We start from the raw sequence: 22,226 nt of genomic DNA, 5'->3' as shown, positions 1-22,226 counted from the left end.
AAAGTAAGCAATTAAAATACCAGATTCCCTTGAGTCATTTGATTTTGTATAATTACGACTTGCTTGGAAATTAAAATTTTTTCTTTTCCTTTGCTTTTGAGGAGAACTATCCTGTATTGAGAGATCTACAATGGAATATGAAGTAAGAGTAATCCTGATGAATAATAGACAATGTTCATAAAAAAATATAAATATAGAAAAATAAACTAATACCAGAATCAGAATAATCTACTAGTTGTGCAAGGTTCTTCAATTTGGAATTCCCAGATTTCTCTATAGCATTAAGCATTTCATCAGTTACCAATTCTGTATTAAAATTATTATTTATTAATTATTAGAAAATTAAAAATAATAAAATAGGAAGTTAATAATCTCCCAGAGTCAATAAATGATAACTTCCAATTTTATTAAAATTTCACCGAACATAAAATTTACTTTAACAATATTAAAAATACAAATAGGTAATTTTTAATGATCGAACGTCAAGGGGCCTACCGGCAGGCCAACTTAGCCTTCCGGAAGTCTCTATTTCATGACGTTATACAACTAATATGAATTGAGATAAACAGAAAAAATTATACATGGTTGGAAAGGGTATTAAACAAACTTTTCAACGCACTAAAAATCATGGCTCTAAATTTAAATTCCAGGGCTGGGCAGCTGAAAGAATTTTGAACTTTTGAAGTCGATGTTCATGTCTTCGAAAAGTCTATTACAGTTGATTACAAGACAAGAATTACTCTTTATATTATATTTTATATATAATTTATTATTAGTTATTTCTTATATGTTTTTTTTAAGTTTAAATATTACACCGCGTATGTAAAGCCAAACCCACAATGCATGAGAAAGTCGTTAACTGTTTGGCTTTCCAGCAAAACATTTCTCTGGCCTTCCGGCAGGATAGAAAAATGTGCGGAGCGTCGGCCTTCCAGCAGGAAGGCCAAGCGCTTAGACATTCTATCATTAAAACCTTTAGTAGATTAAATTTATTATAATTTATGATATTTTAAATTTAATGCATATTTGACTACGATTGTATATTGAAAACCTTGTTTAGTGATTCTCGATGTAATCGACTTTTAAAGAAGAAGAACCTTCTACAAAGAAGATTCACCTGCGTTCAATAGTATACACACAAATTCAAGACATTAGCTATGTAATGCGTATTTTTTGAACTATTAACCCCTACATTGTCATTAACGTCTATATGTGTCAAAATTATAACGTTGCAAAAATTAAATTGATGACGCGTGACACTTTAGAGAAAAAATTTCTGCCAAACCAATTGTTGTTAAATTTGGTACACATGAGGGATTTTCGGGTCGCACTGAAAGAAGTGCATATAAAACACAACTCTTGTGAGAATTACACTCTAAATTTCAATCAGTCATATTTTATTGATTGTCAGTGAAAATCGTTGATTATTAGTGGTCGATTTTTCTTTACTTTGATCAGTGAAATATGACTGACTTTCAGTAAATATTCATCGAATATTCAGTCATTGAAATTGTCAGTCATTTAATGTAACTAAATGAATCAGTTAAATGCAGATAACAGATCATTCAATGAAACATGATTGATTTCCAATAAAAATAGTTTCTGAATAAATTGATGGACTACTCTCGTTATTTTGTCAGTAAGATTTTACTGATTCAGATTTACAGTGTATGGTTACGAAAAAGTACTAATAATTATAGCTTCTAAACAGTCGATTTTCGACAGACTATAACAGTAGGACTTATTAAACAATAGTCAGATTGACTAAAGAGAGTTGGGCTGAATCAACGAATAGAATATGTTATTAAATTAATAGATGGCGTCAGATGTCGGTCATCATGAAAATTACTGACTTAACACGTTTTAGTAGCACTTTATCTCTTCTTTTCGTGCGTTAATTTCAAATCAGAAATTAGATTTTCTAATTTCGGAATAGCGGATTGATTATATTGGACAAATTTAAAAAAAATTATTTTATGGAATTTTATACTTTAGTAATTGGCGGAAAATTTTAAAAATTGTCCATTCGTATTCTTCAAATCAGATTTAATTGTGTTCGACTGAAAAAGGCAGTAAAAATGGCGGTCAGAACTTATAATTTATTTTTAAAAGATTATTTTAGCAATTCAAACATTCTAAAATCGAAAAGATCACCCAGAATTCCAAATTTGTTGACTTTAAGTTTTGCACAAAAAATTGAATTAACATATACAAAATCGTAAAACATTGTCATATACGACCTCAAAAAGCAAAATATGAAAACATAGAGGATAACCAAATGGGTCATGTAGAAAATTAGCGCTGTATAGGAAAGCGCAGCACCTGTTGAGCACATAAAATTCTTTTACATTACTTCCTGAGGTCGTAGGGAAGACGAGGGTTAGCTTTAATTTTAAAAACTAAAGTTAAAATACATTTTGTACTTTTTTTGTATTCCAGTTTATTTGGAGTTGAGCATAGTGCACCTAGTAACCCCGACCCGGGGTTGCCTGGTAATGTTTCTTAAAAACAAATGTTTAAAGCTGAAAATTTCATATATGAGCTTTTCCAAAAACCATTCCTTAAGAAGATATACATAATTAAAAATAAAAACGTTAAAAATTTACTTTGGATTTCCAAAATCAATTATTTTAATCTATACTCCACAATAATAATTATAATTGTGGAGTATAGATTAAAATAATTACAAATTTGTACAAAGTATCATTATTATTCATTGATTATAATCAACGAATAATAACGATACTTTGTACAAACTCATAGTTCATCAAGTACTTTAACTTAAGTGGAGAAAAAAATTAATTCGAGTTTACACTCTTAAATAAACTTAAATGCGCCAAGCAACCCCTGTGCCAAATAGGTACGGTCTCCCCTATGATGTAATAAATTTTTAATTTATTGTGCGCAAATAAAGTTAAGAAATCCGTCTGACTTTTACTATTTTACGACAACCGTCTGAATTGCAAAATTAACCGTTTTGAATTAAAGTAAGTTCTAACCGCCATTTTTAAAGGGCAAATATTAACTTTCGAGGTCGAATAATCATAAAATTGTTTTCAGTTACCCGAAAAACCTAAGAGTAACAAATTTCAAAAAAATTTGACCGATTTGAAACAAGGTAAGGGAGGTTCGAACACTCCTTAGTAGTCGATCATTTTATTTTATTATTTTTAAAATTAAAGGAAAACTGTAATATAGACAATGTAAGAGCAAATTGTAATAACTCAAATATTTTAAAGTTCGCAATAAACAAAAATATCTCAAATTTAAGACTCTTAACTACCTTAAAATAATTTGATGTTTTGATGGCAAATTAAATATATCATTTCAAAAATAAGCTAATATTAATAGTGGCCAACTATTGCAGCGTTTGGCCGACTATTGTATTGTTATAAAATTTTATGAAATTGTTGCAATATTTCATTAAATAATGAAAATTCATAAAAATAAATAGACAAATATAAAATTTGCAGTATCGTGAACTCAAAAGAGACTACGAAAGTTTCAAATGGGTATTTGTTCAATTTTTTGAGAAAAAAGTAATTGTAGATACCTGTTCTTAAGTAGCTAACTAATGTTTAATTTACCTTGTTTTCAATTTTCTGGACAATTCAGGTCGACTTCTTGCATTTTAGCATAGCATAATACTCAGGGAATTAAGTTAAAATAATTTCAACATAATAGTGATGATTAACATTACCTGAAGCGAAAGCATCATAAGATCCTAAAGAATTAGATATCTCACGATTTCTTGAAACTGAACTACGTTTCTCATCTAATAAATTGTCGTCAATTTTTCTTGAGGTAAAGTAATTGTTCTTATTCCCTGAATCAGTATCTACATTAAAATTTCATAATAATAAGTATAATACATTAATAATATTAACACTTTTTGCAACTTCTATTAGGTCACAAGAAATATCAATAAAAGCTATAGGGTCAGATGGGGTAAATACGAACGCATATCCTAAGTTTTAACAATAGTAGAAGTTTTTTCTTTTAACAGATAATACTTCCGGTCTTCTTTTGCATTGAATTGTTATTTCACTTCCAGAGAACAAGTTTATGGAGTAGCAAACAATATAGATAAGCTAGAATCGCACAAAACTGACTGTTCGTATTTATCCCGGAATTTTGTAACTTGACTAAAATTTAGGGGTAAATACAAACACCAGTTTTTAGGAAAGGTTCAAGAAAAAAGTATTCTCAAGTATAATTTCAGGAAGAACGGACCTAAAACGGACCCAAAACGGTATGATTAGACGTTCGGTTGTGGACATGGTTTGGTTGTGGACACCCCTGCGTAAATTTTAGAAGAAAAGAAATGCGTCAAATGTGACAAATGTCAATTGTATGTTACTGCCGCACGTAGTTTTTTGTGCAAATATGAAAGGGAACAGGCGGCTGTAGTTCGTGTCGCGAACAAATTAAATTTTTATACGTCTAAAGCTACACAAAAGTTTATTTAAACATTTTTAAAAGTGTGGTTTCAGACTACGTTTCTTACGTCGTTTCTGACGTAAAGAAATGCGTATTTTTGGACCTAGAAATATACGTCATTTAGACTTCATAATTTTTAATTGGGATTCTTATCAATCTCTGATTTAAAATAATTTTACGTTTAATATATAAATATATAAATTTGCATTTTTTATGCAAAATTTGTTCTTTTCATTGCTTTTTCAATTTTTTTGATCTTTGTTTGTAGAAATACCAGTAATTAAATTTTTTTTGTAAATTCTCATCAATTCTCAAAGAAAAATTGAGGCGGTAATTTACCGCAATCTTCTTTAGGCGATTACCCACCTCACAATTTTTGGGTACAGCGAAAAATAAAAAGCCTATATTTTGTCGTCTAAAGTGTGAGTTTCCCGATACAGTGGGAATTCAGAATAGAAATCACCGGAAATCACTAATTTTGATTGACTCTGTCCCATGGAGATTTAGTGAATTCTATTCTGAAATTACAAAATATGCTTTTTATTTTTAGCTATGCCCAAAAATTGTGCCCCTCTTTTTATTGACGTAAATTATCGTCTTTAGAAAACTAGGCGCATTTATAGGGGAAGCGAGACTCGAGTAGTGGGGTCAACTGTTACAAAAAGTACGATTTCCTCTCCTTTTAAGCACTGGATATTTTAAAACTAATTTTCAATCGAGTTTTTGACACAATGTGTTATAGAAACATTATTTAATTCATTAAAACCCAAACTATACAATTTGATCGAATTTGATAAAAACAAATTAAATATATTATTTTATCTGTAACGGCACTCAATGAGAATCGTGAAAAAGTCACAGTGATGAAATAAAAGATCTGAGTGGATATGTCATAAAATAAATAGCTGATAGTGCTCTTCGTATTTACCCCAAATGCACAAAATTTAGGTATAAATACAAATAGTGCGACAATAGCAACAAAAAGTAGCAAAAAACCAAAATCAAACTTATTTTCTCTTCTACTTATAATAGAAAATAAAGGAAAATGTTGAAAGTGACATATTTCTAATTTGTATGCAAATACGAATAGAAATACTAAAAAGGTCCTTCATTGGTAATCAACTTTTTATGCATTCGGAGATAACTTCGATTATCTTGCTGCCAATATTGTCAAAATAAAAATTTGGCAATGCTCAGAACCTCTTATAGATGATCTAATGCTAAAATTGTCATGCCTAACTTATTTTTAAAATTTTTAATTAAGCTGAAATACATAATTACTGTTCGTATTTACCCCTTGTTTGTATTTTCTCAGCTGACTTTATTAATCTAAAATATTTTAAGGATTGGAGCATGCTGTACTTTACTTAAAGCGTGCAAAATTAAAAATAATTTTAATTTAATTTTCAAAAAACATATATATATATATATATATATATAGTCAAGTGGGCCTTACTAAAAATCGTAAATGATTAATAAATAGAATTTTGAAATACCAGAAGCACGAAGAGGGTTCTTTTGCTTAGGAGATGTGTGACTAACTTTTTTTACAGAGCATTGTTTGTCGTCATCCATTGAATCAGAAACTTCTACAGTTAAAGATTTAAATGCATTAAACTTAAGTGGTAGGTGAACTAATAACTAAAAAATAGTACCAAGTTTTACAAAAGTTTGCCAATTAAGGGGGCAGTCCACGTTCGGGCCGTTATTTCGAGCCTCTTTTTAGAAATGGTTTTGTGAAGAAACCACACACGATAATGAAAAAGGGTTTTTCGTCCTTTATTCTACCACTATTATAGTTTTAAAATATTATAATAATTAAAAATAATAATAACACACACGACCTTGAATCGTCCTTGACCGCAAAATGCCGCGACCAACATTTTGGCAATATTTTGACTACAAATTTTGGTCAATCGAAATTTTTTTTTAAATTGTTCATTAGAAATTTCTACAAGTCAGGACATGAGGTTTTTTAAAAAAAATTTCAAATCTCTCATTTTGGCAGTCTTTTTCTCAAAATAATTCTTTTTTGACCATTTTTTCGAGCTTATAAATGATGTAAAAATTACGCAAGATAATATTTTTAAAAAAGCTCGTGTCCTGACCTCTGTAGAAATGTCTAATGAACAATTTAAAAAAAAATTTTCGATTGACCAAAATTTGTAATCAAAATATTGCCAAAATGTTGGTCGCTGCATTTTGCGGTCAAGGACGATTCAAGGTCGTGTGTGTTATTATTATTTTTAATTATTATAATATTTTAAAACTATAAGAGTGGTAGAATAAAGGACGAAAAACCCTTTTTCATTATCGTGTGTGGTTTCTTCACAAAACCATTTCTAAAAAGAGGCTCGAAATAACGGCCCGAACGTGGACTGCCCCCTTAATTTTGCAGTTCTTCTTCGCAGTACACCGATGTTGGCACAATTTCGCAAAACTTGGATGCGCACGTAAAAATTTATTTTTACACGAAAATTAAATTAATACCTTCACCTAGACTGATTGCATCAAACTCCAGTCTACGAGTAGGAATCGAAAGAGGTTTCATGACTGCAAAAAAATTATTAATTAGTAAAGTCGTAACATTATGGTAACAAAGCTAGAAACAGAAGTTTTAACTAAACGAGTGAAGGTGGGTGAGTTTCTGTCTTTAAGAGTATGCAAACTAATGAAACGTGAACTAGTGTTTTTCTGTTAAGTTACTCGCTCACTTTAGAAGGCCTTAAAAAGATCAATTTTTAAGATTTTTTTTCTCAGCTCTGTTATTATAAAAAAATGTTAAACTTTTTTAAAAATCTTAACACGTATCTTGAGATTAAAAAAATAGTCTGATATTAATTTTTATTTCATTTTATAATCTGCAGATAGCGTCAAAGTTTAGCCTCCAAAATTGAATTGTACAATGGCAAACAGTTAATCCCAAGATTTATTATCATAGATTCAGCAGATTCGGAGAATAAGTGTCCGCCATTGGAAAATTCAATGTTTAACTTAGGCGTCATCTGCAGTTTATAAGTTGAAATAAAATTTAAGAGCAAATAATTTTTTTTATTCTCCAAATAACGGGTGTTACAAAAGTCTTGAGACACATTTGAATTTCACGCCAAAATCTTTCGAAAAATCGAAGATAATGGCCCATTGGAAACCATGTAAATGTGTTTTTTTTTAAATATAATAAAGTAAACTGAAGATTTTGCTCAGCATTTTTAATTCATTTCATTTATTTCTAAAGCCCACGGCTCTTTAAGTTCGTCTCAATACTTTTGTGACATCCGTTATTTATTAAGATCCTCGAAAAAGTTAACATATATTTATAATAACAGAGCTGAGAAAATCAATTTTAAAAATTGGTCTTTTAAAAGCATTATCTAAAGTGAACAAATACCTTAAAAACTGTTTGTTTACGTCTTTATTGTATATTGAACATTTATTTTTTCTTTTCGAAATCTGCACTTTTTAAATGTTTTTTTTATAATTTTGGAATTTTCAAACTTACTTCCTAATTTTGATTTTCTGTTATTTTCTTTCTCCTCCGGAGATTCTGAGAATGTACGATGATTAAGTAATGCCAATTTCTTTTTTAAAAATGTTTCCCTCTCTATATTTTTTTTTGATTTTGAAATCGCTAATTTCTTTATCTGTGACGTACAAAAATTTTAGATTGTGGGTTAGATTCGATAGTTTACCATAAAGTAAACTATAACGGATTAATCCAGTATTTTTCGTTGTGAGCGTTGTTGCGGTTAAACTTTTAAACAATCTAGTGTTTAAATATTTGAAAGAAAGTTAATAGGGACCTACGTTTCAAAAATACGATTTCGAGAAAAAGGAGTTTAAAATTAATAAGTTGATTTTGATGCTTCTGAACGTTTTTATGGCATAAAATTTCTTACTCTGGAATATTCGGGGTAACTGATTACGAATCTGGTATTAAATTTTTAAAATTCAAAATGGCGTATTCCATATAGCGAATCTCTTTAAAAATTGATCTGATTCGCTTGAAACTCGATAAACGGGGGTTTTCAAGGTTGCTGATTTCGAATCTGATGGTATCAAATATTAAAATGGCAAGTCCGATTAAGTTTTAGAAAAGTCATCCGCCAATTTGAATCTCGAAAGCTGATACCAGATTCGTAATCAGCGGACCCGAAAACCTCCGAGTAGCGAGTTCCACGCGAATCCGATTAATTTTCAAAAAGTCATCAGCCATTATGGTACCGCAATTTGAATTTTAAAAATCTGATATCAGATTCGTAATCAGCGACACCGAAATCCCCCAAGTAACGAGTTTTAAGCGAATTTGATCAATTTTAGGAAAGTTTGTCACATTGGATTTTTTGTATGTTTTATTGTTTCAAAGTATCCTACTTTAAACTGAAAAGAACGTACTATCTACAACAAACATCGCTAAGAAAGTAAAAATCGATTTTCTTACCCATAGATCCCTTTTAACTTTCCCTGTCACATATGTTAAACTTAAATATTTTTTAATTCAGGAATCATCATATTTTAAAGCAAATTTGTTTTGTAAATGAAATTAATAATAATAAGTAGGATGTATAAAACTTTATTTTTTTAAATAGAATTTAGTATTTTTTAAAAAACGAAGCGCTCTTTAGAATATAGAAGTGACATTTTTGAATAAGAAGCCCGCAACATTTATTTGGAAATATCACCGCTGAACGCTTAAAGCGAACATACTGTTAAAAAAATCGTCCAGGATGCCCAGCAAAAACATAAAATGAATTTTCCGTTTAAATTTATAAAATTCCCGCTTAATTTATCTATATATGTTTTTGATAATTTTAAATACTCATAAAAAAGTATGCAAATTTAAATTTATAAGAAAAATGTATATTTACAAACATGAATACATAAAATTCCCGTTTGCAGAAAAAATCCCGTACATCTCCCGTATCAAAATAAATTCCTGTACAATTCTCGCTTTTCCCGAATTTCCCATGGACACCTTAAAGGCTTTATCACAAGGGGCAGATTGGCGAATTAAGCAGAATAGATTTCAGCCAATTAAAGTTTAGTTTCTCATGACAAACGTTACTTGACCGCTAAAGTTTAACTTTATATTTGCTGAAATCTATTCTGCTATTCTGTCCCATGTGATAGGATCCTAAGTGCATAACATTTGACGCTTTATTTAAAAATTATTTCGAGCGGATCAAGTTTTAAAAATTGATCTTTAAATACTTGATCAAACTTTATAAATTATTGTAATCTTATAAGAAGTATAAGTATAAATAATTGTTCAAACTTTTTAATTGTTTGGTAATTTTATTTGTAGTAGGAGAGACCAGGGAACTCTGTTACAGTTTTCAGAAAATATTTTATAGTGACTAGAGTTTCATTTTTATTTCTATGTCAATATGGTAAAATCACAGCTATATTATCTGGTTTTGAAAAGGCATAAGTGTTTTACTTCCATATATTATTTAATTAACTAGAAGTATTTAAGTGTTGGCGTGTAAAGTGTAACAATAGTCCCGGTGTCAGGGTCAATTGTTACAACACCAAGAATCCTCTAAATCAAAGACAAATAATTGTTTTTTGACATTTTTATTAATTATTTGTAATTTACAGTAAACTAGATTGGGGCGAGATCACTATTTGGCTTTTATTTTTGTATTTTACGACTTAGAAATTTGATTCCATGCCCACTGGAATAAGTGTAACTGACCCCAGTGGGCACAGGGACATGGGATGTCTTAAAGGCGTCTTTAGGACGTCCATGTCCGTCCCAAGGACATCTTATTGACGTCGCATGTATAAAAGACGTCTTTAGGGCAAAAGATGTCTTTAAGACGTCCTTAGGACGGACATGCACGTCTAAACGACGTCCTAAAGACGTCTTTAAGACATCCCATGTCCCCGTGCCCACTGAGATGGAAGTGTGCGCACATATGCCTTGAATTTCAAATCGATTGGTAATAAAGCAGACAAATTACAATGCAATTAGTGAAACTGAAATTTGTTTCACAATTTTTTTTAGATTTTTTTATTTCATTTCGAGAATAATTTCTAAAAATAAAAATTAAGGATAGGTATTTTTTATTAATTTGAGTCTTCTGAATGCGTTAGTGTTGTTTATTTAGCTATTTTTTAAAATCTCACCCCAATACTTGGGGTGAAATCACTATCTGCAACGTTCGCGTAAAATGGCTGTAGCTCCGAATCATTAAGAGCAGTGCCGGCTTTAGGGTAGTGCGCGACTGTGCGGTCGCACAGGGCGCCAGCAATTTGTTTAATTGATTGGGGGCGCTTTCAGAAAATTTGGTCATATATGCTCGCACAGGGCGCCGAGGTAGCTAAAGCCGGCACTTATTAAGAGATCAAAAGTTGTGTTTACGGAGTAAAATGTAGCCAAGGAGACTATCTTTCAAATCTTTTTTACTTTTTGTCTTCACGGAAAGAAATAGTCCGCGAAAAAGTCGGGAACTATTCCCTGACTCCAGGATACGACGTCAAGTCTTGGAGATGTTCAGGAACATTCCCCGTTATTGCATGAAAGTTCAGAAGAAAGTAAGGAAATGTTCTAGAAAAACCTAAAACTGATACAGTAGTTTTTTTCAGTAATTTCTCAAAATTAGTTCATATGTATTTCCTGAAGAGTCGACAACTTATTATAAAATTTCGAATGAGTATTTCTATATTACATTCCTAACTTTATGCTTTTGCTCGCAATGGAAAAATGTAACACGCGAACCTGAAAAAGTACGGAACTAGTTCGTGACTCTGGTGCACAGCTGCCCGTCGCGCTCCAGTCTCAACCAGTGAGATTCTTATTTGAAAAATATGCTGGAAATACCACTTGGTTCTATAGCACAGTGGACACATGCTGGACTTCTGTCATCAGGTACGCGAGTTCGATCCCGCCCGGCGTCGATTTTTCTCTAATATGGTTTTTCTGTTTCAGATTCTTCAAAAAAATTCTCTTATACGTGAAATGTGTGTTAATTTTATATATGAGGGATTCTATATGAAGTGATCAAGGATAGAATTAGGATACCCTTTACTTTAATAATTTCTATCTCTCACACAATTGAATAAAAAATTTTTTCCAATATCAGTTTTAATAGGTTTTTTTATGCCCTTTTGATTGATAATATGCATTTTTGAAAAAAAAAATTTTTTGACCAAAAAAAATGAAATTTTTGGTCAAAAAAATATTGGTTGAAATAGAAAAATATTTTTACCAAAAATCACCATCTAATAGTACTACAAAATGCCCTATGTTTGGGCATGATAGGAGAAAAAACTTTTTTCACCTTGATCACTTCATATGGAATCCCCATATATATAAAATAGAAAGAGAAAAAAGAAATTTTTTTATCTTTCATTTAACCCTGAAATTTTTATAAACAGTTCCGGACTTTTTTAAATCAGGCTCTTTATGAGAAAGTCATATTGTAGCTCACCAAGAAATCATGAAGGTTCTTTAAATACTTTCGAAAATGTTCACTACTTAATCAAAAATGTCAGTTTGAATTTGTCATGAACCAGACACGATATCTTGGACTTCGGAACTAAGTTCCCGACTTTTTTCTGAGCTATTTCTTTCCGTATTTATCGGCTCAGAATTCGGAGTTACAGTTCAAAAAGCGAAAAAATGTAGTTCTTGCCCCAGTCTACCCTACAAAAGAATGATATAACAATACAAAACCCAATATCTTGTTTCAATTTGAATAAATAAAAAATAAAAAAAAAAATTTTATTCCGCACTGAGAAAAATAATAATGTAATGATAATAAAATAATTTGGTGGAGCACTTTTAGTTAAAATTACAAAAATTTAGTTGACATAACAGTAACGAAAGAAGCAATCAATCGAGAAATTTAGTTGGCTGTAATTATTAAAAAAGAAACGAAAAAACTAAAGTATAAAATCCTCGTGTATTCCGTAAGCATTATTGAAAAAGAAAAAAGAAAATTAGAGTATAAAATCCTCGTGGATTCCTCGCGGATTTTTGAAATACAAACAAAAAAATTAGAGTACAAAATCCTCGTGGATTCCGTGGGAATTATTAAAAAAAAACAAAAAAAATAAAGTATAAAATCCTCGTGGATTCTTTGCGGATTTTCGAAATACAGACAAAAAAATTAAAGTATAAAATCATCGTGGATTCCGTGGGAATTATTAAAAAAGAAACGAAAAAATTAAAGTACAATATCCTCGTGGATTCCGTGAGAATTATTAAAAAAGAAACGAAAAAACTAAAATATAAAATCCTCGTGGATTCCGTGGGAATTATTAAAAAAGAAACGAAAAAACTAAAGTATAAAATCCTCGTGGATTCCGTGGGAATTATTAAAAAAGAAACGAAAAAACTAAAGTATAAAATCCTCGTGGATTCTGTGAGAATTATTAAAAAAAAGAGAAAATTAAATATAATTAAAAATTCGATTATTGGCAATCTTTTTGGAACTCAGTAAAAGACAAAAACATATCTTTTTAACGTTTCGAGATCGGTACCGACCTCCTCATCAGAATTTATTAGTCTAGAATACAATATAATATAATATAAAGAGAAAATTAAAGTATAAAATCCTCGTGGGTTCCTCGCGGATTATTGAAATGCAGACAAAAAAATAAAAGTACAAAATCCTCATGGATTCCGTGAGAATCATGAAAAAAGAAACAAAAAAATTAAAGCAAAAAATCCTCGTGGATTCCTTGTGGATTTTTGAAATACAGACAAAATAATTAGAGTACAAAATCCTCGTGGATTCCGTAGGAATTATTAAAAAAGAAACGAAAAAACTAAAGTATAAAATCCTCGTGGATTCCGTGGGAATTGTTGAAAAAGAAAAGAGAAAATTAGAGTATAAAATCCTCGTGGATTCCTCGCGGATTTTTGAAATACAGACAAAAAAATTAGAGTACAAAATCCTCGTGGATTCCGTGGGAATTATTAAAAAAGAAACAAAAAAATTAAAGTACATAATCCTCGTGGATTCTTTGCGGATTTTTGAAATACAGACAAAATAATTAGAGTACAAAATCCTCGTGGATTCCGTGGGAATTATTAAAAAAGAAACAAAAAAATTAAATTATAAAATCCTCGTGGATTCCGTGAGAATTATTAAAAAAGAAACGAAAAAACTAAAGTATAAAATCCTTGTGGATTCCGTGGGAATTATTAAAAAAGAAACGAAAAAACTAAAGTATAAAATCCTCGTGGATTCCGTAAGAATTATTGAAAAAGAAAAGAGAAAATTAGAGTATAAAATCCTCGTGGATTCCTCGCGGATTTTTGAAATACAGACAAAAACATTAGAGTACAAAATCCTCGTGGTTTCCGTGGGAATTATTAAAAAAGAAACGAAAAAATTAAAGTACAAAATCCTCGTGGATTCCGTGAGAATTATTAAAAAAAAGAGAAAATAAAAGTATAAAATCCTCGTGGATTCCTCGCGGATTATTGAAATGCAGACAAAAAAATTAGAGTACAATATCCTCATGGATTCCGTGAAAATTATTAAAAAAGAAACAAAAAAATTAAAGCATAAAATCCTAGTGGATTCCTTGCGGATTTTTGAAATTCAGACAAAATAATTAGAGTACAAAATCCTAGTGGATTCCGTGGGAATTATTAAAAAAGAAAACAAAAAAATTAAAGTATAAAATCCTCGTGGATTCTTTGCGGATTTTCGAAATACAGACAAAAAAATTAGAGTATAAAATCCTCGCGGATTCCGTGGGAATTATTAAAAAAGATTAATTTAAGATTAAATTTTAAGATTAAATTATTAAAGTATAAAATCCTCGTGGATTCTTTGCGGATTTTTGAAATACAGACAAAATAATTAGAGTACAAAATCCTCGTGGATTCCGTAGGAATTATTAAAAAAGAAACGAAAAAACTAAAGTATAAAATCCTCGTGTATTCCGTAAGCATTATTGAAAAAGAAAAAAGAAAATTAGAGTATAAATTCCTCGTAGATTCCTCGCGGATTTTTGAAATACAGAAAAAAAAATTAGAGTACAAAATCCTCGTAGAATCCGTGGGAATTATTAAAAAAGAAACAAAAAAATTAAAGTATAAAATCCTCGTGGATTCTTTGCGGATTTTAGAAATACAGACAAAAAAATTAAAGTATAAAATCATCGTGGATTCAGTGGGAATTATTAAAAAAGAAACGAAAAAACTAAAATATAAAATCCTCGTGGATTCCGTGGGAATTATTAAAAAAGAAACGAAAAAACTAAACTATAAAATCCTCGTGGATTCCGTGGGAATTATTAAAAAAGAAACGAAAAAACTAAAGTATAAAATCCTCGTGGATTCTGTGAGAATTATTAAAAAAAAGAGAAAATTAAAGTATAAAATCCTCGTGGGTTCCTCGCGGATTATTGAAATGCAGACAAAAAAATTAGAGTACAAAATCCTCATGGATTCCGTGAGAATCATTAAAAAAGAAACAAAAAAATTAAAGCATAAAATCCTCGTGGATTCCTGGCGGATTTTTGAAATTCAGACAAAATAATTAGAGTACAAAATCCTAGTGGATTCCGTGGGAATTATTAAAAAAGAAACAAAAAAGTTAGAGTACAAAATCCTCGTGGATTCCGTAGGAATTATTAAAAAAGAAACGAAAAAACTAAAGTATAAAATCCTCGTGTATTCCGTAAGCATTATTGAAAAAGAAAAAAGAAAATTAGAGTATAAAATCCTCGTGGATTCCTCGCGGATTTTTGAAATACAGACAAAAAAATTAGAGTACAAAATCCTCGTGGATTCCGTGGGAATTATTAAAAAAGAAACAAAAAAATTAAAGTATAAAATCTTCGTGGATTCTTTGCGGATTTCGAAATACAGACAAAAAAATTAAAGTATAAAATCATCGTGGATTCCGTGGGAATTATTAAAAAAGAAACGAAAAAATTAAAGTACAAAATCCTCGTGGATTCCGTGAGAATTATTAAAAAAGAAACGAAAAAACTAAAATATAAAATCCTCGTGGATTCCGTGGGAATTATTAAAAAAGAAACGAAAAATCTAAAGTATAAAATCCTCGCGGATTCCGTGGGAATTATTAAAAAAGAAACGAAAAAACTAAAGTATAAAATCCTCGTGGATTCCGTGAGAATTATTAAAAAAAAGAGAAAATTAAAGTATAAAATCCTCGTGGGTTCCTCGCGGATTATTGAAATGTAGACAAAAAAATTAGAGTACAAAATCCTCATGGATTCCGTGAGAATTATTAAAAAAGAAACAAAAAAATTAAAGCATAAAATCCTCGTGGATTCCTTGCGGATTTTTGAAATACAGACAAAATAATTAGAGTACAAAATCCTCGTGGATTCCGTGGGAATTATTAAAAAAGAAACGAAAAAACTAAAGTATAAAATCCTCGTGGATTCCGTGGGAATTATTAAAAAAGAAACAAAAAAACTAAAGTATAAAATCCTTGTGGATTCCGTGAGAATTATTGAAAAAGAAAAGAGAAAATTAGAGTATAAAATCCTCGTGTATTCCTCGCGGATTTTTGAAATACAGACAAAAAAATTAGAGTACAAAATCCTCGTGGATTCCGTGGGAATTATTAAAAAAGAAACGAAAAAAATTAAAGTACATAATCCTCGTGGATTCTTTGCGGATTTTTAAAATAGAGACAAAAAAATTAGAGTACAAAATCCTGGTGGAAATTTTTAATGGCAAAAACATTTAATAAAAATTAATACTACTTTTAAAATCCTCGTGGAAATCCTCGAGGAATTCCGTCCAAATTTGACGCGAGGAAATCCTCGAGGATTTCCACGGGGATATTTTTGCTGACTCATTACCGCGCCGCGCCACCAACTAGTCCACTCGACGGAATCACATCGGATGGAGTCTCCAGTGTATAAATGTTTTAAAATTATTTACAATAGATCGAGGGACAAAATTCGTACTTTCGACCTCAAAAAACCAATGTGCCCACTTTCTTTCTAATAAAGCTTCCATAAAGATTCTAAAGATCTTGATATAGATTTAAACATGGAAACTGAACATTTTTCCCTTTGGGGCTCCATCTCTGAAATGGAACATTTCGAAAATATTCCACTTGTAACATAGTTCCCTAGTAACAATAGTCCCTGGTCTCCCCTAAATTGGCTCTAATCGAGCATAATTTTGAAAATCAAATTATTATGTATGTGCAATAAAAATTCTAGTAATTAAAAAAAATTCATTGAGAATTCCAAGTTTTCCAGGAATTGTAGACTGTTGTGGTCTGTGAGCAAATAAAACCTATTGTTATCTAATAATAATACATTAAAAGTACCTTCTCATCATTATTATTATTCTTTATTTCTTCCTTCATTGGAATGCTACGTCGCGCTGGTGGCATTCTTATTCTTTTTTCATTTTTTCTTAAGTCGTCAATTTTTTTATTCATTTCTTTACGACTGTCTGTACGTAAAAGAAATAATTAATTTAACGCAAATCAGAAATGCCACAAAAAACTACTGCCCACCAAAGTAAATTCTTGTGTTATGTAAAATACGCGACAAAAAAATCAAGAGAGTTAATAAAATAAAAGAAAAATATAGTTGTTCGAACATTTTTTGAAATCTGTTGGCAGAGAAATGCGTATAATACAGTACGCGCTCTCAATCTATAAGGGAGCGTTCATAAACTACGTAGACCTATTTTTGTGACTTTTTGACACCCCCCTCCCCCCACGTAGACTAACGTAGACTTTTGATGAACCCCCCCCCCTCCCCCCGTGTTTCACGTAGTTTTTTTTAATATGCATTTTTACTACATATTTAATTATATTCGCATATTATACAAACAAGTCAATTAAAAATAGTAAAATAATCTGAATAAAATATTTTATTCTTTACATATAGAAATGTTTAAAATCAACAAATACAAACAATCTTTTAATACAAAGATAACATTTTTTTAAAATTTTCTTAAAATTTTTTTTTTAGAGATCTTCGGTAAACGGTGAAACTAACCAGTCGTGTAAGTCCCTCTGTCTTTTTTATTAGAAGTTCGAACTCCCGTGCAATTTTAAAAAAGCAAAGAAATTAATTTTAGTATATATTACGTAGTTAGAGTCGACACCACCCTCCCCCCACGTAGACTAAGGTAGAATTTCGCTTAACCCCCCCCCCTCCGCCTAAACATGTTACGTAGTTTATGAACGCCCCCTAAGGTACGATTTTCAGCGCGCTCCATATTTGGACTTTTTCACTTTCACCCGGCCGTGGTTAGCGGAAGAAAAAATTCCAGTAACGTATCCCTCACAGCACCGGATATTTCAGGATATCCCTGGACCGTCCTGAGGATATCTACTTGCTTGCGACGATTTGGATATCCCTAGGATATCCTCAGAATATCCATGCACATCCTTGGGATATCCCAGGGATATCTAAACCGCCGCAAGCAAATAGATATCCCTAGGATGTCCCAGGGATATCCTGAAATATCTGGTGATGTGCGGGATTAAGCCCAAAAAGGGCCAAGCGTCTCATGATAGTACATAATGCAAGAATTATATTATTTTTACCAGGGCTGTATTCATTTAAATCAAAGGGTAATTTACATTTAAATCATGATTTCAGCAGTTCAAATTTACAAAAATTTCAAGTTCAAATTTCTTGAAATTCAATTATTTAATAAAATCTTAACTGCAACTCTTCCAAAATTAAGTTATTTTTAAAATTTTCAACAAAACCTGTTCTAAATTAATTATTTTCAATAATTATAATAAGTTCTTCAAAAATTCAATTCTTCAAAAAATTTTGAATTTAAAAATTAACTAAAATACAATTTTTGTTGTGAAATATTATAAACAAATATTCAGCAATTCAAATTTTCAAAAAATTCAAGTTGAATTCTACCGAAATTTAGTTATTTAAAAAAATGGAATTTATTTAAATTTGGAATAATTGAATTTAAAATTCATTAAAATTTAAAATAAATACTTGAATTTTTTTCGTTTAAAATTCTGATAAATTAAATTTAGATTATGAATTAAAATTTCCATCAGTGAATTTATTCATCAATAAAAATTTAAATTGCTTAACATTTGGAATAATTGAATTATTAACTGATTCAAATTTATAATTATTTTAAACTGTTGCTACAAAAATTTGATTTTGTTTTTCTTGAATTTTGACTGATTTCCATACGGAATTTTTTGTTTTTTTTTAACCCAAATGCAAAGATTTGAAGATGTTTTTATCATTATGTTTATCATTTTTAGTATTTATTAAAAACAACAAACCACTTGAAAATTAACATTTATAAAATTACACATAAAAAATTTGATTTAAATAAAAAAAATCCGATTAAAATAAAAAAAAAGATTTTTTTAATTCTTTTTTTAATCATGATTTTTAACAGCCCTGCTCCTTTGTAACATTTTCACAATTTTATTGCACTAGCTATTTTAAATTGAAAATATGTTAAATATAAATGTAGCTAAGCAGACATTATTTGTTATATTATTAGAAATGTTGACATACATGTATGAGGTTTCAAATCAAATTTCTTTGTTTGGTATTACTGGTTAACAAAATTGCGTGAAATAAAATGCATACAATATATAACTTCTATTAAATAATTTTTTTAGTGAACGTTTATAAAAGAAAGTTTATTTAGAAAAAATGTCTACTAAAAAAGTGTTCATCTAGTAAGGATTGATTAGGTATAGCTTTATTAAGTGCAAATTATTTATTTATACAATTAACCTTTTTTAGAATATAAGCAACTTAGAAATTTTATTTCATCAAATTAATTTTTTTTTCTTTAATTAAATGGCGTATTTTTTCAAATAATTCCTACACTTTTTTCTCTATTAAATAGTTTAATAATCATATTTAATTTTAAATTCGCATATCAATGTCTAGTAATATCATTAGCAAAATATAAAGTATAATCCGTTGTCAGTAAAAATATAGATAAACTAATTAATCATCATCGTTTATCAAAACAAACGTCGTGAAGGCCGAAAGTTTTTCCGATACTTTTTTTATCTGTAATTCTATTAATCTTTAATTCAACTAATTTTATTTGACCTTATGGGAATTTAAAACAAGGTTTAAGGATCATTTGAAAATATTCATTGTTTATAAAACAATTTTTAAACATAAAACAATTTAGAAAGTAGGAAAAATACGTTTAGTATTTAGTGTTTTCCACGGAAAAAAGGAAATTAATGTTATTTACTATCATGACACATAAAATTTGAATACTTTAAGGACATATGTGTAATTTTAAGTACAATATAGTACATTTTTCGTCACATTTTTATAAAGTTTAGAATTTTTTTATATAGTTTCTTTAATTTTAGGTAATTCTAAAACTTGTACATTATTAACCAAAAATAATTATAAACTTTTCCTACACTGTGAAAGAATTTCGTGTAATTTCATTACTTTTGTAGTTGTAAAAAAAATTACCTATATTGCAAGTAGTGATTTCACGTACATAATTCAAAGTGACATATTTACTAGGGGTTATGTATGTTATTTTTACGAAATCCTGTATAATTACAAGTTCGGTGTAATCATGCTACATTTAAAGTAGTTAATATTTGTATACTACTGTGAAAGTGGTAAATTTACAAAAAGTTATGAACTTGACACTTTAAAAGTATAACTTTTTATCACTGTATTGTAAATTTACTTTTTTAAAATCAGTTAAGTTACACAATTTTGTAAAATCACAAGTTTAACTTGCGAGTTGAACCAAAACCTTTTTTTACAATGTAACGATTAATTTTTTAGGAAACAAGACTTTTTTTGAAAATTTGTTCCTTCAAGATAACTTAAAGATCAAAGCTTTTGTAATTTAAAGAAATGTTTAAATAATTTTAAGAAAATTAGTTATCCAAATATTGTACAAAACTTTTTAAAGCTTATATTTTTATAAAAAATTTTGAAATGTAAATTAAGAAAGAAGACTTCAATATTTTAAATGTTAATTTATTATTATTAAAGTTTTTAACTGTTAATGTTTTATTTTTTTAGCTTAAAATGTACGAACCCGATAGAAGAACAATTTGAGCATTGTAGTAATGCCCGTCTGTCCACAAAACTTCAAACAATTTTTGTTTATCAAAATCTTCCTTATTTTTGAACTTAAAATTTTTAATATCTGACACTTTAGTAATGTAAAATGTTTTATCAATTTCAAAACGTACGTAAGCGTGCGACATTGTAATAATTTTCGAAAATTTTTTACTTTTTTCAGCTTGATTACCGTTACCATGGAGAAAATACGAATGACAGATGCGATTGTCAACTTGCTTCTGCAATAAGGCCAATGCCACGGTCGTATAAACAGGTCTCGAATCTGTGGTGGTGGGGGCATTAGGATTACCGACCATGGTTAAGGCCTAAGCAGAACTAATTCTTGAACGGGAACGTAAACGAAATGGAATGAGTAAGAGAAGGATACATATAATCTTTGTCCTTCTCTTGCTCATTCCATTCCGTTTGCGTTCCCATTCAAGAATTAGTTGTGCGTTGGCCTTTAGAGATGCGAAGAGGCAATATTACCCGGAGAACGGTAAAACCCTAAGCACAACTGAGTCGGTTGCGCTAAGGCCAACGCAGAATAGAAACGTAACCGGAATCGTAATCGTAAACGCAACCGGAAGAATAAGTTAGAGAAGGACAAACAATCTATCTATCCTTCTCTAACTCATTCTTCCGGTTGCGTTTGCGATTACGATTCCGGTTACGTTTCTATTCTGCTCAGGCCTCTAGTCGGGTACGGTATATGGGGCTCCTAACCTCAAAATGTATGCAAAAGTTACATTTATCGCAACCGACTACCGCAACCGACTCAGTTGTGCTTAGGGCTTAACGAGAACGAGAATATAACCGACCAAAATTCTCCGAGAGAATTTGTGGGAATTTATGAAACTATTTACTGCTTGTCAACTTAATTATAAAAGGTAGATTCTGGTGTCATTTAATTGTTTAATTAAAATAAATAATAATATTAACTAGAATTTAAGTAATGTCTACAAGTTTCTCAAGAATATCAATGATATGAAACCATCTTGCTGTTTTGTCTCTTTCTTTATACATATGTTAGACAGAGACAAAATAAAAAATGGCTACCACAAGTGGGTCGACACCAGATGGCGTATTGCAGTATTTCAGATCCCAATATCGAATAGACATAACCTCAAAAATAAAGTTTTGAATCTTAATAAAACAAATATTTTAATTTTTTTAAGTTGAAGTTAATTTGTTACTTGATTATTAGTTAATTAACAATGTTAATTACTTTCTCATAAATCAATATTTATAATAATAATTAATTTTTATATCAAAACAATTCAATGCGTTCAAGCGTATAGAAAATTCCCATAAATTCTCCGGAAGGAGAATATTCTCGATTATATTCTTAAGAATATAACCGGATTTTAAATTACCGAGAATTATGCATTTCTAACCATGATTGTTTCCAAAACGCTGGTTCCAAAAATTGCTACTGACGCTGCAAGTTAGAGGTAAATTACATTATAGTATATCTATATATATTATGTATATAGATATACTATAATGTAATTTACCTCTAACTTGCAGCGCCAGTGGCAATTTTTGGAACTAGCGTTTTGGAAACAACATGACCTCTGCCCCTCCGCCAAAGATTCGAGACCTGTTTATACGACCGTGGCCACTGCACAAGAGATTCGCGAACGAGATATATTAGGTAGAAAAGGATAGATATATATTTCTGTCCTTTTCTATCTCATATATCTTGTTCGCTAAAGGCTTGAGCAGAATAGAAACGTAACCGGAATCGTAATCGCAAA

At 29.9% G+C, this 22,226-nt stretch overlaps 1 protein-coding gene across 12 annotated transcripts in view; it reads right to left on the bottom strand.

Moving 5' to 3' along the window:
- LOC127284285 (GATA zinc finger domain-containing protein 8-like) overlaps positions 1–20,733 on the bottom strand; it is a 40,368-nt gene extending 19,635 nt beyond the window's left edge. For 6 of the 12 annotated variants that reach the window (XM_051309666.1, XM_051309671.1, XM_051309664.1 and 3 more), the window contains exons 1-6: positions 20,441–20,731; positions 6,931–6,993; positions 5,937–6,029; positions 3,701–3,838; positions 214–306; positions 21–125 (exon numbers count right to left, since the gene is read on the bottom strand). In XM_051309666.1, the coding sequence (XP_051165623.1) occupies positions 21–125; positions 214–306; positions 3,701–3,838; positions 5,937–6,029; positions 6,931–6,993; positions 20,441–20,612 (664 nt within the window). In that variant the 5' untranslated portion in view covers positions 20,613–20,731. Of the gene's footprint in view, positions 1–20; positions 126–213; positions 307–3,700; positions 3,839–5,936; positions 6,030–6,930; positions 6,994–7,939; positions 8,335–20,440 lie in introns of those variants that run through there. The other 6 variants (XM_051309661.1, XM_051309663.1, XM_051309662.1 and 3 more) reach the window with 4 other exon arrangements.
- Positions 20,734–22,226: the final 1,493 nt, after the last annotated feature.

This window comes from Leptopilina boulardi, unplaced genomic scaffold (genome assembly GCF_019393585.1).
Source record: "Leptopilina boulardi isolate dan_hultmark-lab unplaced genomic scaffold, ZJU_Lbou_2.1 LbouV2_322, whole genome shotgun sequence".
In the NCBI taxonomy this organism is placed as follows: Eukaryota; Metazoa; Arthropoda; class Insecta; order Hymenoptera; family Figitidae; genus Leptopilina; species Leptopilina boulardi.
This window is presented reverse-complemented; position numbering and strand designations above follow the sequence as displayed.